We start from the raw sequence: 18,456 nt of genomic DNA, 5'->3' as shown, positions 1-18,456 counted from the left end.
ATAAAATTAAATATGTTTTTTTAATATAAGTGAAATAAAAAGTAATAATTACATATTACTCTTTATTAATATTTATAATAATTCTACATAATAATGCATAATCAATTGTGTGTATAATGTATATAATTTTTTATTTTATTTATTTTTAAAAATGGTTTTATTTTTTTATTTCTTTACATTTTTGTTGTTTTATACACACACACACACACACACACACAATTATAATAAATTAATAATAAATAATTACAATACAGCTAAGTTACAGTTTTTTTGGATTGCTTAAGCACGATTTTCAAAACAGGGCCCGTGTTTTCAAAACACTACACACAATTAGCACAACCACACACCCAATTAGCAAAACACTACAGATCCTTTGCATAATTAAACACTCTTGTAAAAAAACATACACTTCTGTTTAAAAACCACACTTTGTTACCATATGAAACACACACGTTTCACATTACTATACTCGGTTTGCACGAGTTACACTCTGCTGTGATAAACCTAAAACACTTTTAGCACTTCTACTTCCCTATGATTAGAGTAGGCTACCATCAACAGAGTACAAATATAATGTAAATTCACCAAACAAAACATAAGACCAATGTTGTAGACTGAAGAAACTCATTTATTTCAAAATGTTGACATGGAGATTCATAACAAAATGTCACTTTACATATTGTACTGCAAGTTTACTGTAAAAAAAACAAACAAAAAAAAACACTAGACATTCTCTTCGCCTAGCTGGATCTGGCCAGAGAATTTCATCAACATCGCAGGCAATGCTGTCATTAGCAAGACACCTTGGAAAGAAACGTCTTGAATGGCGAATCCATCCTTGCATTGCTGCTACCCCTGTCTGGTCACAGGCCTCCTCCATGGCTTGGATGAGGGGTACCTCAGCCTGGAGACGGAGATCATATACCTTCCACCGCCATGCCGAAAAAAACTCTTCTATAGGGTTGAGGAATGGAAAGTATGGTGGAAGATATAGGACGGTGAAATGTGGATGTTGCTGAAACCAGTTCTGAACCAAAGCAGAGCGGTGGAAACACATTGTCCCAGACAACAATGTATTGCATATGATGGATTTGATTTGCTGTGGTTATGTTGTGCAATTGGTCCAAGAATGTAAGTATGAGTGCGGTGTTGTAAGGGCCCATATGGGCATGGCGGTGGAGGACCCATTCTGTGTAATGGCTGCACAGTATTATATTACCCCCACGTTGCCCTGGGACATTGACTATAGCCCTGTGGCCAATGATGTTTCTTCCCCTCCTTCGTGTTCTTGCCAGGTGGAACCCAGCCTCATCTACGTAAATGAACTCATGCTGGATCTCCTCTCCATCCATTCATATTGCATATGATGAACTCTCTGAAGAACACTGTCAGGCAAAATTGTGTAGTTCAGTGTAGATCTAGTATACATATTACAGTACAGTAAAAGATATGAGACAGTATGCAAGATCACACTGCTAAAGTGAGTACATACCTCTGCAAAATCATGCCGCAGTCATTTCACCCTTTCGGAATTGCGCTCGAAAGGCACTCGATAAATTTGCTTCATTTGAATATGTTTTTTTTTAGGATGCGTGCCAGTGTTGATGTTGAGACCTGATGGATATTGTTGAAACTGACGTGGTTATTGACAATGTTAGCTTGGAGCTGATTGAGTGTTATAGCATTGTTGGCCAAAACCATGTTTACTATCTCCCTCTCTTGCTGTTCGGTGAACATAGGAGGCCTTCCCCCCCTTGTCGTTCCTGACCCTCAATCCTATGTAGAAAAAAAAACAGTATACAATAGTACAGTAATTTCACAGGAAAAGGTAACAGAAATGCTGATAGTGCATAGAATACAGTACTGTAAGCAGTTACTGAAACCGTGCAGATGTTTTTGATATGATGATATTTTTACAATACCTATTTTCCAGTCGAAGTGTTCTTATCACACTTGCCACTGTGTATCGGCTTAGATTTGGCTGTACTCACAGTCCAGCCTCCCTCAGCGTCAGGCCGTGGTTGACAACGTGGTCAACCAGTGTTGCGCGGATCTCATTTGTCAGATTCGGTCCTCTTTGAGCACCTTCTTGTCTTCCTCTTCCTCTAACTCCAGCATGGCCTCCATCTCTTTCTCTTCCTCTGTTGATTCCTCTTCCTCCCCTTCCTCCTCCTCGTTCTCTTCCTTGTCTTACTCTTTCTCTGACTCTTTCCATTGTGCTAGAAGACCAATTAACTTTTATAGTGCTTATACACCTGTTGGTGTGTCTACAATTAAGCAAACAATTGTTTTCACACCTGATGACTGTGTTGAACCAACTGGTTGGACGGTGCGGTAATTTGACAGTCAGTGCTTTGGTATTGCAAGGAAGTGACTTCATGATAGATTTTTGTGTGTAATGTATGTTAAGTGTGTTTAGTGTTTTGCAAATCACTGTGTGTAGAGTTTTGCAACAAGTGTGAGGTTGACAATGTGCTTATAGTTGTGCAAATATGGGCTGATGTTTTGCTTCTTGAGTGTAAGGTTTTGCTAATAGTGTACTACTTGTAATTTTAGTGTGTAAGCAATCCAAAAAAACTGTAAAAGTGTTAAATGTGAAATAAAATGTAAAGCTGAACAGAAATATTAAAATTAATGAAAATGAAAAAAAAACATATATATATATATATATATATATATATATATATATATATATATATATATATATATATATATAACATAGCACATAAAATATAATAGAATAAAATAGCACTGGATTGTCTTCAATGTAAAAATAAAATATACAATCAAACCTACATTTATTTAGACACCTTCAACATTTCTCACATTATTACAGTTTTGCTATATATATCAAAAATTATATCTGGTGTCTGAATAATTTTTGGTTTGACTGTTAAAACTACAAAGTAATTCAGTCAAGAGCAGTGAGTGATTTTCTTTGATTAACATTACAGCAGCCAGAAGCTAAATAAGGCGCGGTCACTTTAAGAGACGATGAACGCATCCAATATAATACACATCCCATTTTTTTCCTCAACTGTTTACTTTCACTTAAGAAATAACTGACAATTTTTTCGAGCATAATTTCCAAGGTGGATATTTTGATATATTTTGTATGTATTTGTCAGCACAAGAGCAAAAATAAGCAGATTCGATGTTCAAGCGTTCTGAGACGCCTTTCTCTGCGTGAGCCTGAACACCAGAACACCGCGAGTACTGAATTGGGCTCTTTCACATCTATTTGTTTGTTCAAACTGCGATTTGTATTTGTTCGTTCAGGTGCAGGAGGGACTTCGAGGAGAACTTCGTAGAAGAGAGCTCGGTTCAGTGTCGCTGTCCCTGATACGCGGCTCTCTCTCTCTCTCTCGTGCACACCGAACACAGCGCACGAGTAACCAGCTCTGTTCAGCTTTTCCGCGTCTTGTGTTTGGATGCTTTAATGTTTAAATCGACAAGCGGTAAGGCTTAAAAACACGTGAAAAAGATAAGCTTTCGTGACGATGCGCAGCAGTGGCCCGTCAACTGTCCTGAGCATCTTTTTAGGCTGGCCTCAGTCAGTCGGTTATATAAAATATCAAGGTGAAAGTCATCATAGCTTAATTAGTATAGACCCAGCTCCCAACCCAACTTTGAGAATACATTAACGGCGATATTTTGTTTATCGCCCGATAAGAGTCTCAAGTTAACGCAGCACGTTAACGCCGATAACGGCCCACCACTAATATATATATATATATACACATAATTAAAAAATATAGAACATACAATGACTAAAATAAATACATACATTTTACAATTAAATGCTAATTAAATATTAATGAATTATTATAATTTACAAATAATAATAATTATTATATATGGGTGTATACATATATATATATATATATATATATATATTTATTATTATTATTATTACATATTTATTTTGTATTATTTTCTTATTATTTCCTGTTAATTTGTATTTATTATGTGTGTGTTGCTGAAATGGCAACCCAACACAGTTCCAAAATTATTATTAACTATTTTCCTTAAACATATATTTGTATACAATATGTGTCTTACGGCTGTAAACATTTCATCTTCTTTTGATTACAATCTCTTGACTTTTGCTAAAATTATACATTGTTTTATGGAACGGTGTGTAATTATTTGCTGATCTATTATTTGAAGCCAGAGAACCTCTCCTATTTATATCTCCATGTTTCTTGTTTGTATATGAATACTTACATACACACTGCTTACTGTGTACAGTATATAAATATAGTATGTGAAATTGTATATGCAGTAAATGTTTCAAACAGCTACGTTGTTCCCTCATGACTTCATGTTAGTGAATGGTGATTGAATGTGTGTGTGTGCGTGTCCGTGTGTGTGTGTGTGTGTTTCAGGCCAGGGTCTGTGGCCTCTGGTGTCTATTGGCAGTCTTCTGGACGATCAGCACTGGCATCACGTCAGCGTGGAGCGAGTTCGAGGACTGGTGAACTTCACCGTGGACAAAAACACCCAGAAGTTCCAGCTGCCTGAGTCCTGGAGTCACTCAGAGATAAACGAGGTGAGCGCTAACGACCTCCAGCTCAATAAAGCATTTCAAACGTGTCAATTATACAAACAACATAAATCAGCTAGAATAGAAATGTCTGTGTAATTAGATTTCACTGTCCGAGTCTTTCAGTTCAGTGTGACACACTGTTCATTTCTATTGATATCAACACTTATACCTCATATATTACAGTAAATTACAAAAGCCAAGTTTATTTATACAGAACATTTCATGCACAATAGTAATTCATAGTGCTTCACATAAAAATAATTACAAAACTAATACTCTAAAATAAGAGTAATAATAATAACAATATTTAAAAAGTTATATTATATATTCATATGCTCTATTTTTGTGGAAATAGTTACAGTAAATAGAAGTAATAAAAGGTGCATAAAAGATTTAAAAGCAATAATAGTAAATAATATAAATAAGTCATTCATAAAAAAAATATTTGTAAGTTATTTTTATATAAAGATATTAATACATATATTTTGTGTGTGTGTGTGAGTGTGTGTGGGTGTGTTCAATTTGTCTCCCAAGTTAACATGTAAACTAGTAAAAATGATAAAGAAAATGATATTTAATAATAATATTTTAAATATTTTTTTGTCAACATTTGAAGTGGATCAATAAAGTTCATCAAATTAATGAAAAACTGGTATTGTTTTGGTTTTAGGACAAAAAAAGTTTTTTTTTTCACTAAATTTGTAGAACTTTACACAGTCATGGTTACTAATTGAGTTTCTGTCTCACACTAGTTAACCAATAAATTATTAATTTGTAAATAACTTATAAAAAATAATAACAAATATATTTAACTAATATAATTTAATAATTTATAATATATTAATAACATTTAAATTAATTTAAATTAATAAATTGATATAATTAAGTATGTATATGTATGTGTATACATCAGAAAAGTGGTAATTAATAAAAATAATCTTATTTATATGCATTTTTTCACTGTATTATATTTTAATTTCACTGTATTTTATCGCTTCACTGCATGTCATTAGTGTAAAGGTAGTTTCTGCATATTTTTACAAGCTCATGAATGAGTTTAAATGATTGTCAGTGCAAATCAACAGTCTGTCAGTGGAGTTTAGCTTATTAATTTCATATCCCTCTGGTAATGTGTGTGATTTCTGACATGGATCTGTCGTTCTTTCACAAGATCAGTTTCGGTGGAACGTCAGCGGATGGACTCCAGAAATCCCACTCCAGAACAAACTTCCACGGCTGCTTGGAAAACGTGCTTTACAACGACATCAGCGTGATGGAGCGAGCCGAAGATCAGCAGCTCTCCATCACGGTAAGTGTGTGAACACAGTCACGTCTCCAGCTGCTTTATGCCACCGTCAGTTGCTGGCTATCCTCATTTTTCCATAATGAGAGCTTTGTGTTTCCGTGACCCTTACTGTGTTTCCTCCATTATACAGGGTTTCTTCTTGTTTTACAACCATTGTCTTGGGACTTTGGGGGTTAAACCAATTACCATCCCTTTAATTCATTGTGGTAATGTCTGTGACATTGGTTTCAAGATAATAGCCAGGAGAGCAAATGCATAATTTATAAAGCAGACGTTCTTCTTGCTCTCGGTTGTGCTGCAGTGTTTGTGTCTCTCTCTCGCAGGGGAACGTCAGCTTCACATGCACCGAATCCATAGACGTGCCGGTGACCTTCGCAAGTCCTGAGAGTTTCCTGGCTTTGCCGTGGGTCTCTGGTGGAGAAAGTGCATCGGTCGCTCTGCAGTTTAGGACGTGGAACAGAGCCGGCCTGCTGATGACCTTTGACCTGCAGCATAGCACGGGAACACTGTGGCTCTATCTGAGCGAGGCCAGAGCGCGACTGCAGATCCTTAAGAACGGCCGGATCGTGACGGACATCACCGCAGGTTCAGCTCATGCATTGTGGGATATTTATACCATAGTTTCAGTTTATTTGACAGTCAAAGCAGAATCCATCTCTCTTGTGTGTGAAGGGTAAAGCAAAGTCAACATCAGTGGCACCTTCTGCTCTGAGCAATGCAATATCTATGAACATTTACATCACAAAGGAACTTTCTTGCTGAAAATAGTTTTATTGATTAACCCAATGAATGCAGAACAATGATTACCTTTAAATATGAGGTAGAATGCTACATATGTAGTGTGTGAAACAGATTGCAGTTTGCAAACAAACATTTCAGTATCTTGAAATATTTTTCAGCTTTATATTCATCTGCATTTTTAATATATATATATATATATATATATATATATATATATATATATATATATATATATATATATATATATATATATATTTTTTTTTTTTTTTATTTTGTAATATCAATATTATAATATATTTTTGTCCAAAACTATTGGAGATTTGCTGAAATATAAAGTAAAATTACATTTAAGACACAGTAGATAGTGTTATTTTAGTATCATGGATAATATAGTTTATATATATATTTATATACACACACACACATACATATATATATATATATATATATATATATATATATATATATATATATATAGTGCATTTTATTTTTTATTTTTTTTTTTAGTTCAAATTTTTGTCTTTGTAGTTTATATAGTTATATGGAGTCTAGTTTTTAGTTGCAGTTTATTTAGTTATTTTAGTACTTTAAAAAACGTCAACAAAATGAAAATAATAAATTTTGCCTTGGCAACTAGCTGAAATAAAATATATATATATTTTTTTTTAATCTGTTCCGCTATAGTTGCATTGAATCATTTCTTATTTTCATTTAGTTCAACTTGATTTACTTAACTTTAACTAAAATAAAAAGTATTAATTAAATATTAACTGTAATACACAATAAAAAAAAACCTTAAACTGAAGAACTAAACTAAAATTGAAACTGTAAATTTAAGTATTATAGTTGTTTATATGTTGAATTGAATTATTTTTAGATTTTCCTTTTTCATTTTAATTTTAGTTCGTTTCTGACATTTTTATCGTCATTTTGTCATGAAACGTAGTTTAAATAGTTATAGTCTATATTACAGTTGTGGTTTTTTAGTTGTATTTTATTTCTTTTTAGATATTTTTTATTTAGTTATGTTGCTGTTTGTTTCCATTAAAAAATGCATTTTTAATCCATTTTTGTGTGAACATCTGGCATTCCAATCCAATATTGCATCAAGACAGAGTTGCTTTCAGGTTCATTTGACACATTGGAAATAAAGCAAATATCAAGTGCATTGCATTGTTGGATTAAACAAAAAACATTTTGGCACGTCACCTGTTTATGTTCATGCATACAGAAAATATACATGCTGAACACAATATACACAATGCATTTCTGAAAAAGCACGGTTAGTTTGCTATTAAATAATTCCATATAGACTCTAAGGCAGAAATCTGTTCTTGCGGTTTATGTTAAAATGATCTTTTGTCTGTTCCACATGCTGGCTCTCTCTCTCTCCACAGGTGCTGGTTTAAATGACGGTCAGTGGCACTCACTGGAGCTGGCTGTCCGTCGAGGCCGTCTCGCAGTCACCCTGGACAGAACCGACAGCTCTACAGCGTCCACTTCCTTCCCTGTCGCGCCTGACAGCCAGCTATTCTTAGGCGGTAAGAGCAACCTTTAGCCATCCATCGCTGTCTGCTAACAGAAAGCAACATGCTAGCTCCGAGTAATTTCCCTCTACACGAGCCCAGTCCTTCACGTTAATCAATCCGTCGTGTCACTCAACACACAGCTTCCGCTGAGAAAAGCACATTGGTTTAGCTTTCCAGCAGTTTGGGGCTGAAACTCTCGGAAGCTTAATTGTCTTCAGCTCAGTAACTGGAGAGAGAGAGAGAGAGAGAGATGTCGTCTGAATGCCCTGAGCTGCAGTAAAGCATGCATCAGATCATCATGTTATGAGACAGTTGTCCACATATAAGCATTGACATGACAGTGTGTGAAATATTGCATGTAAATTTCACATGTGATTTGTAAATATTTGTGCAATCCAAATAATGTTTGCAGATAGCATTGTTAGTGTTACATAAGAGTACAGGAGTAAAAAAAAAAACTAAACTAAACGCAACTAAAACATATGAAATCTATAACTGAAATAAAGTCTAAATGACTTATTTCCAATGGTACCATTTATCATTTTTGTTTAGTTTAGCTTGAAATATGGTACTTATGAAACTTTAACTCAAATGAAATAAAGTCAAAAATGCAAGTTATTTTATTTCAGATAAATTAAATTAATACAAAATAATAAAAACTATAGACATATAAACATTTATTTTCTGAAAACAATCGAAATGAATCAAAAATGTATTAACATTTAAAAAAAAATTTAAGTTAACAAATAAAATGAACTATAAACTAAAAATACTAAAACTGAAAAACGATAAACAATTAACCTAATTTATTTCAGCTAAAAGAAATACAAATTAATAAAAAATATGTAGACATGTATAAAATATTGTATTTTTTATTTAACTCGATGCAAATTATTTTTGCAGCTAACTAAAACTAAAAAAAAATTATATATTTTTTTGTTACTCATAAATGTTAACTGAAAAAATAAATGAACTACAAAATACTCAATCCTATTTTATTTCAGCTAGTTGCCAACATTTCTCATTTCCATTTAGCTCAACTTGATGTACTAAAATAATAATAATAAATAACTAAAACTAAGTATTTTACTAAAACTAAACTAAAAATAATTTATAAAAACACTATACTGTACATGAATAATACTTAAATAACACTGCACTAGCTTAAACCTGTTATTTTGTGTGTATTTTTGTCTACAGGATGTCCAGACACAGTAGACAGCAGCGGCTGCAGAAACCCCTTCAGTGTTTTCCAAGGATGCATGCGTCTCATCCGGACGGACGGAGCTTTAGTGGATCTCATCCGAGTGCAGCAGATGTTGTTTGGGAATTTTAGCAATCTACAGATGGACATGTGTGGGATCATCGACAGGTAAGCAATTACGCTTTTATGTGAACTCGCTAAACATTCCACTTTCCATTTTCATCCTCGCTAAATATATGTGTTCAGCTTGATTATGTAAATAGAGAGATTTATTAGCCAGAGAAATGGCGCTGAATACTGATTCGCTAAAAGACAGAAGATGAGCCCGAGGGAGAAACTGACCTCGTTTAAATATTTATCCATCTGATCAATCGCATTGACTCACTTTTTGCTTTGTTCTAAATGCAACTTTTGTTCACAGTTTAGTTTAAAGGGCATGTGGGATGTACTGTTTTTGCAGCTCCAGTTTCTGGACTTTCTGTTTATTTGTTAAATGTTTTTTGCATCACAGTTTGTGACATGAATGAGATCTCAAATTGTGCAGCTTGTTAAGGAGAGTTGTTAAATTTTAAACTTTTGGAAAAATAATTGATTTAAATTTAAATGATGCCAAAAATATATAGTTTAATATTATTTAACATTGTAAAAACATTTTAAAATCAATTCCAGATAATTAAAAATATATATTTTTTTTTATTGTATTAATTTTGAAATATTAAAATAATTGTAAGAATGAAGGAAAGAATACTTCTAAAAGCAGAAGTGTGTAATTTCTGTGTTACTTACAATACTTAGGCTTGCATGATATTTTTGTATCAGCCAAGGTTTCTTTATATTTAAGTGCATTATTCAGTGTTTATCAAAGGATAAAAATAAAGTAAATTAACATGAATAATATAATATCCAGTTTAGAATAAAGGATATTTAATTGTGCATGCCTATTTGTCCTATTTTTAGGCTAAATTCACTTTTTATCATGAAAAACTTAACTTTTTTAAATTTAATAATTTATTTATTTATTGCTGGTAAATGTAATTATTTTAACAATGGTACCAACTAATAATTTTAACATTTAAACAAATATATATTTAACAAATATAAGACGTTTTTTGTACATTATAATGTATGCATTGCATTTAAAAAGATTGTTTTATTTTTATTTATTCTGACAAAATCTTTAATAATTTTGTTTTTAATTAATATATTTTTTTTTAAATATATTGTGTTTTAAAAACATATGCAATTGCTTTTTACTTTAATATATGTCCACAATTCAACAGGCTTTGCATAAAACATTTAGAAAATAATCATAAAATTATCAAAACTAAAATAATAGACAATAATGCAAACATAATGTTACAAAGCAAAAATATACATTTTATATGAATTTGACAAAGCTTGTACTGTTTTTGCAGTTGTAGTTCAACAATATGGATTTTTCAATGGAGATGAGATGAAATTGCTGATATAATTTTTTTGTTTTGTTTTGTTTTTAAAGCCTATAACTGTATATTTTCCATTGCGAGGCTGTCTGTAGATTTTGTCTAAAGGAGGTTGTTGTGCTGTTTGACCAAGTCCACATTGTTATCATATATTGGCCTGGCTGGTATGTAACTAGTATGCAGTATGTTTATTGTACACATTGTGCAGTATATCTACTGTATGTACTGTACATGTGGAAGAATTGACAATAAAGCAGACTTGACTTGACTGAAACTGGATTAAAATCACAAAATGCCTTTATTCACTGGCCTTTGCTGACTCTTTAATCATTAATCATTCAGATTCATTTAATCATTTACGACTCAGCCTATCGACTAACGCTTTTATTGCCCTCCTCTGAACTATTGGACATAAGTTAACAGTATGCCTATGGACGTATCCATGTATTTATTAGGCAGGGTTGAATGCATATGCACTGCAGGCGGAGTATGTGTGAAACAGGCGTTACAGCCAAAAAGAGGAGCCGGGTCTGTTGTTTGGAGGATTTTTGGTTTCCAAAAATCCGACATCGACCAAATATCCATTTTATGCAAGTGCTGTCGGGCTAAAATTGTCGCCAAAGGCGGCAACACGAGCAATTAGCTCCAGCACCTTAGCCGCAAGCACGTCTTGGAATATGAACCAGCAGAAAATGCATTGTACACCTGATTATGCATGAAAAAAAAAAAAAACGTCATAAACCGGAAAACCGGCATAATTTTGAAAAAAAACGTGATATAATTTTTTGGTCAAACCGCCCAGCACTAACACTTAGATCACATTTGTTATTGTGGCACAAATGTTAACACTGGTAAATGTAATTTCTTAAACATGTAAACCAGGGGTCTCAAACTCAATTTACCTGGGGTCCACTGGAGGTAGAGTCTGGGTCAGGCTGGGCCGCATCAAGTATTCCACAAAAAAGGAGCACAACTGATCCAATCATCACATACTTTATTATTAACACTTCTTCAACATTAACGTTTCTTCCAAACATGAACTGTTCCTCTCAATTTGAACATTCCTTTCTGAACGTTTTTTTTCATGAACATGAATGGTTGAAGTGATGGGTGAACCGGCTGGTAGGTGAACGTTGCCAGCTGGCTCGCATATCTGAAGAGTCGACTCTTAAAAAAAATCTTCATGCAATAATGAAATAATTAATAATTTGATTTAAAACAATATACAAATTCAAAGAACAATAATAAAAAAAAATTATATAGGCCTAAAGGCGCACACATTCATTTCGACTGTCTGATCAGCCTCACATTCTGTTCCTGTCAATCCCGCGGCGTCAACCAGTTACACTGCATGAGCGAGCCAACTCACACAAAGTGTAATTTCTGAATGCAAATATCTCATAAAATAAAAAAGGTCAGCATTGTGTGTGTGTGTGTGTGTGTGTGTGCGCGTGTGTGTGTGTGTGCGCGCGTGTGTGCGCTAGTTATTATACATAACTAGTGACATGTATAACATGCATGCTGGTTATAACATGGAAGAGAGAAAAAGGGATCAATTTAATTTATTTTTCTTTAATATGGGTTCATTATGTTGTTCAGATTCAGATTGTATTTGCTTTGAATGTTGTTTCTATACATTAAAAAGTTGTAATTTAAATGCAAAAGTTTAATAATATTATTTTTTCATAACAAATCAATGCATTTTTAAAGATATTCTGAGACATTGTGAGTATCAGTTCATTTAATAATTTAATTAGAATTGTTTTCACACCTGTCATAGTCAAAGTCATAGTTAAAACATTTCTTTTTTAAAGAGCCATTTGTAAGCTAAAAGAGTCGGGTCTTTTCAGCGAGCTGAGTCAAACGAGCCGGCTCACGAAAAAGAGCCGGAATGTCCAAGTACTTTTCGGTTGGCTTGACAACCATTGACAACAAACGCCCTTGAAAGCTGTCACGAGATCTATGGTAGCCCATAAGTTATAAATAAAACAAAAATGCAGGGAGCGCGGCATACTGTACGCAACGACTCAGCAAAAAGGGGCGTTTCAGAATAACTTGCGGGCCGCACTAACACTAAACTTTGTCAAGTGGGGGGGCCACAAAATATCATCCGTGGGCCACGAGTTTGAGACCCCTGATGTAAACAAATGTACATTTTACACAGAGGTGGGTAGAGTACCCAAAAACTGTACTCAAGTAAAAGTACTTATAGAAATATTTACTCAAGTAAAAGTAAATGTACTAGTCTGAATAGTTATTTGAGTAAGAGTAAAAAAATATCGGATAAAAAATCTACTCTAGTTAGTTACTAGTTACTTTGGGTCATATATACTGAGCCTATTTTTATTTAGATATATAGATAAAATGTATGTTATGTGTGTGTGTGTATAAATATATATATTTCATCAGCCTTTACTCAAGTCTTCAATGTCACATAATCCTTCAGAAATCATTCCAATATGTTGATTTACTATCAATGATGTTCTTTTTATCATAATCCTAAACAAGATGTCACCGTTTCCAAAAAAATATTAAGCAGCAAAACTGTTTCCAGCACTGATAATAAATCAATATATTAGAATTATATTTTTAAGGATCATGACTCTGAAAACTGGAGTAACAGCTGATGAAAATTTGGATTTGCATCACAAAATAAATTATATTTTAAAGAATGTATTATATATGTATAAATAACCTCTGACACAGAGAAGAGAGAAAACTCCTCACATGACCGTTAAGTTACAGAACATCTGTCTGTTTAGTTAACAGATATAGGTGTGAAATGTGAATTTAACATTTAAAGTCAATGTGATATAAAAACTGCTACTAATCTTTCATTGTTCAGAAAGAGAGCAAATAACATTTACATTATCAAAAATCATTTTCACTGACAGTCTAGAGTTCAGTCACTCTCAAAAACTCCCATTAAAATCACTGAAACTGTTAACACTGTGAAATCAATATCTTAATTAAAGATTCGTACACACATCTGCACTTAGTTTTTTTCTGACGAGAGAATTCGCCAGAAAGAGGTATTCAGTCAGTGAGCGAGTGAAGGAAGAACCGGAATTTTAGCGATGACTCATCTGAACGCCTCTGATTGGCCAATGCTTTAATAAGCTCAACAGAATCGTGTGTGATTGGTTATAATGTGCAGTGCTGTAAAAACGCGTCTGTCTCTGGCTCAGCGCCAGCAGCGATCACAGATCTGAATTTAGCAGCTGATGATATGACTTGCTGAACGTTCTCACGCCGGTGTGATTGTATTAAAATTAATAAAATCTTAATCGGCTATTTTTTGTCTTTTGGAAGCTGCGTCACCGTTACAACAAACTAATGTCACAGTGGTAATGTAATCGAATGTAGCCCAAGTTTTTACCTGTTGAACAGTAGACAGCACACGCGGTGTTCATCTAATAAAGATCTTCATTGCTAACAAATAGCCTTTGCAGATTTGCTTTCAATTCAGCGCAGTTCCATAGCCGCGTTTTCAATGCTGCTGATGTTAAACGTTAGAACTCTGAGTGAACCACTTCAGACGCTCAGCGCGTGCGGCAGGGAACTGAACGAATCATTCAAACTGATTCATGAACCAATTCACTCGTTTGCCAATTGGTTTGATCAAGCCTTTGAACAGAATTGACTCAAAAGAATGAATCATTCGCGAATGGCCATCGCTCATTGTCCAGAGAAAAGTAGACGGCGCGTTTGGAATAAACTGAAGCATTTATAACGTTTATTGAATTAAGATAAAGTAACGAGAGGAGCGTCGCCCACAGTAACGAAGTAAAAGTACAGATTTTTTTCTAAAAAATTTACTCAAGTGAGAGGAAAAGTACCCATCTTTAAATATACTCAAAGTATTAGTTACCCAAAAAATGTACTCAAGTAAATGTAACGAAGTAAATGTAACTCGTTACTACCCACCTCTGATTTTACAATGCTCAAAATTAATATAATTTTTTTATACTCTTCATTGTAAAAAAAATAAGTTTTAAAGAATAAAAAAGTAAAAAAAAATTATTGGTGTACATTTTACGAGAAAATAATAGAATATTATTTCAGTCTCTCTACTTTATTTATTGTTTTAGTTATTTTTTTCTAAATTTCACATTTATATAATATGTTGTTCTTTTTTTTTTGCAATAAGTAGTTTCTTCCGAATCATCAGAGAACCACAACTTTTATTGGGAAAAAGAAATCCTAGTTATTTTATTACATCAAGTGAAAATAAATTAAAATAAAATGTTACAACAGAATTTAGAAAATGTATTGTGAATTTTATTTCAAGCAACACATTTTTATAATAAACAGTATATTATCGCTCCGTCATTATTAATCTTGATGTGAACAGGATGCCACGTGTGTTCTTTAATGCTATGAAAACATCATGCGTAAGTCACGAAGACACTTGTGCTAATGCAGTTTAGCAGGTCAAGCGCTGGCGTCACTTTCACACTGGTCCTGCGGCTTGAATGGAGCTCTCGACTATCATTAGGGCACACAATATTATTGAATTCGCAGGCATGAGGCGAGGGCAGACTCCATACAGAAACGGCAGCTCCACAGCGAGGGTTATTACCTCTGCTAAAGGACTGTAGTAAAACATTGCTGCCCATAACTGTGAAATACAGGATGGTAGCGGCTCTCATTGGCTTTACATGCACCCCATGTGAACCCATGGGGCCCTGTGCAAAATGAGTGTCAACTAGAGTGAAGCTGAGTGCCTTTATTAACCCCACATCAAAGATAATATGAGGGAAGCAGAGAGCTGATGTGTGCCGCTGTCGTTTAGAAGACTAAAGTTGAGCTTATAATGATTCCTTGTACTAAAAGACCAATGCATGTGTTCACTTTCATGCCACTCGATTTCAGTAGTATATAGTATGAACACATTTGTGTGAATTGGTACTGTATGCAATGCACTAGACTTGACCTGCCACCTCTAGTATGATGAATGATAAAATAAAATAAAAACATCTGAATAATTAATTAGCATTTGAAGCCTTTTGAATTTACTAGTTTTCTGCTTCCAAGCACATGATATCATCAACCAAATATATGCACTTTTAGTAGGATAAGTCATTTATTTATTAGTTTTTAATTCTATTATTTATTTATTTTACTTTTCCAACTATGCACAGTTATATAGTTGCATTTTATCATTTGTATTTAGCATTGTTTTTTTTATCTGCTGTTCCACAAATCATGACCCATCAAAAAAGACTTGAAATTTAAATAAAACATTTATAAAAAATTTGGAAAATCGGATACAAAACATAAAACAAGCATATTTGTAAGATAACTGGATGCCATATTATTTTCAGAAACTAGTTTTCTGTATGGAGTTTTTGTGTTGAAGGTTGACCTGAGGAAGTTGTTTTGTTATGCTGTGACGTGGGAGGAGCTCTGTGTGATGTAGTGCTCACTTTGACTAAAGCGCTGAGTCAGTGTTATTGTAAAGGTGAATAATGGACAGAATAAAGAGGAGTTTCTGCGCTGTCGACACTTTCACTGAATCTCAGACTCATACTCTGAAATACAGCTGCTGTGTGGAGGATCAGAATCAGAAATCAGAATCAGAAAGAGCTTTATTGCCAAGTATGCTTGCGCATACAAGGAATTTGTTTTAGTGACATAAGCTTCCAGTAAACAGAGACAACAACACACAGACAAAAAAAAAAATTTACAGGAGAATTACAAATTGGCAAATAAATAAGTGTATAAACAATTGTGCTATAAATGATAATGGAATATGATTGAGTGAGATGCAGGAATGTTCTAGGATGGAGGGGTAACAAATAAATATAAGGATATTGCACATTTTTGCATAAGTTTAAGTGGGAAACATTTAACTGTTCATGAGGTAGATTGCCTGGGGGAAGAAACTATTCTTGTGCCTTGCTGTTCTTGTATTTGCGGCTCTGAGGCGCCGGCCAGATGGCAAAAGTTCAAAGATGGGGTGACTTGGATGTGAGGGATCCAGAGTGATTTTCTGAGTCCTTTTCCTCACTCTGGATGTGTACAGTTCTTGGAGGGTGGGCAGGGGAGCACCAATAATCCTTTCAGCAGTCAGAACAGTTCTCTGTAGTCTTCTGATATCTGATTTTGTAGCTGAACCAAACCAGACAGTAATTGAAGTACACAGGACTGACTCAATGACGGCTTAGTAGAACTGTTTCAGCAGCTCCTGTGGCAGGTTAAACTTCCTCAGCTGGCGAAGGAAGTACAACCTTTGTTGGGCTTTTTTCACAATGGAGCCAATGTGATTGTCCCACTTCAGGTCCTGAGAGATGGTGGTTCCCAGGAATCTGAATGACTCCACTGCAGTCACAGTGCTGTTCATGATGGTGAGTGGGGAAAGTGCAGGGGGGTTTCTCCTAAAGTCCAGTCATCTCCACTGTTTTGAGCGTGTTCAGCTCCAGGTTGTTAAGACTGCACCAGACAGCCAGCTGCTCAACCTCCTGTCTGTAAGCAGACTCGTCACCGTCCTGGATGAGGCCGATGACTGTAGTGTCGTCTGCAAACTTCAGGAGCTTGACAGAGGGGTCTTTAGAGGTGCAGTCGTTGGTGTACAGGGAGAAGAGCAGAGGGGAGAGAACACATCCCTGAGGGGCACCAGTGTTGGTGGAGCAGCTGTTTGACATGAATTTCCCCAGTCTCACTAACTGTTGCCTATCTGTCAGAAAGCTGGTGATCCACTGACAGATAGAGCTAGGAACAGAGAGCTGGGTCAGTTTGGTCTGGATGGTTGTTGGGATGATGGTGTTGAAAGCCGAACTAAAGTCCACAAAAGGGATCCTCACATAAGTCCCTGTTTTGTCCAGATGTTGCAGGATGAAGTGCAATGCCATGTTGATTGCATCATCCACGGACCTGTTTGCTCGGTACGCAAACTGCAGGGGGTCCAGTAAGGGTCCAGTGATGTCCTTCAGATAAGCCAGAACCAGTTTTTCAAACGACTTCATGACGACAGACGTTAGAGCCACAGGTCTGTAGTCGTTAAGTCCTGTTATCTTGGGTTTCTTTGGAATGGGGATTATGGTGGAGCGTTTGAAGCAGGATGGCACTTCACACAACTCCAGAGATCTGTTGAAGATCTGTGAAAAGATGGGGGCCAGCTGGTCAGCACAGATTTTCAGACAGGCTGGTGTAACGCCATCTGGGCCTGGTGCTTTTCTTCTTTTGTTTTTCTTGAAGACCTGGCGCACATCATCTTCACAGATTTGAAGAGCAGGAGGTATGGAGAGGGGGATTGCAGGAGGTGTTAATGGTTGTGTAGGGAGATGGTCAGAGTGGGTGTTGGGGGTTTCAAATCTACAATAAAACTCATTCAGGTCGTTAGCAAGTCGTTGATTAGCCTCAGTGCAAGGGGATGGTGTCTTGTAGTTTGTGATGGCTCTCAGTCCTCTCCAAACTGAAGTAGAGTCGTTGGAAGTAAACTGGTCTTCCAACTTTTTAGCATAGGTCTTTTTAGCCGCTCTAATCTCTTTGTTCAGTGTGTTCCTGGCCTGATTGTACAAGACCCTGTCCCCATTTCTGTAGGCATCCTCTTTGGCCTGACGAAGGTGTCTGAGTTTTACTGTAAACCATGGCTTATCATTGTTGAATGTTAAATAAGTCCTGGTAGGAATGCATATATCCTCACAGAAACTAATATAGGATGTTACAGTCTCTGTGAGTTC

General features: G+C 35.0%; 1 protein-coding gene across 2 annotated transcripts in view; it reads left to right on the top strand.

Annotated features, from left to right (window-relative positions):
• Positions 1 to 18,456, top strand: part of LOC132127839 (contactin-associated protein-like 4) — a 138,174-nt gene that overhangs the window by 68,228 nt on the left and 51,490 nt on the right. For both annotated transcript variants that reach the window (XM_059539994.1, XM_059539995.1), the window contains 5 exons: positions 4,389 to 4,552; positions 5,721 to 5,858; positions 6,179 to 6,440; positions 7,994 to 8,137; positions 9,326 to 9,497. In XM_059539994.1, coding sequence (XP_059395977.1) covers positions 4,389 to 4,552; positions 5,721 to 5,858; positions 6,179 to 6,440; positions 7,994 to 8,137; positions 9,326 to 9,497 — 880 coding nt within the window. The remainder of the gene's footprint in view (positions 1 to 4,388; positions 4,553 to 5,720; positions 5,859 to 6,178; positions 6,441 to 7,993; positions 8,138 to 9,325; positions 9,498 to 18,456) is intronic.

The sequence above is a fragment of the Carassius carassius genome, chromosome 45, assembly GCF_963082965.1.
Source record: "Carassius carassius chromosome 45, fCarCar2.1, whole genome shotgun sequence".
NCBI lineage: Eukaryota > Metazoa > Chordata > Actinopteri > Cypriniformes > Cyprinidae > Carassius > Carassius carassius.
Note: the sequence above shows the minus strand (reverse complement) of the source record. Positions and strands in the feature narration are given on the sequence as shown.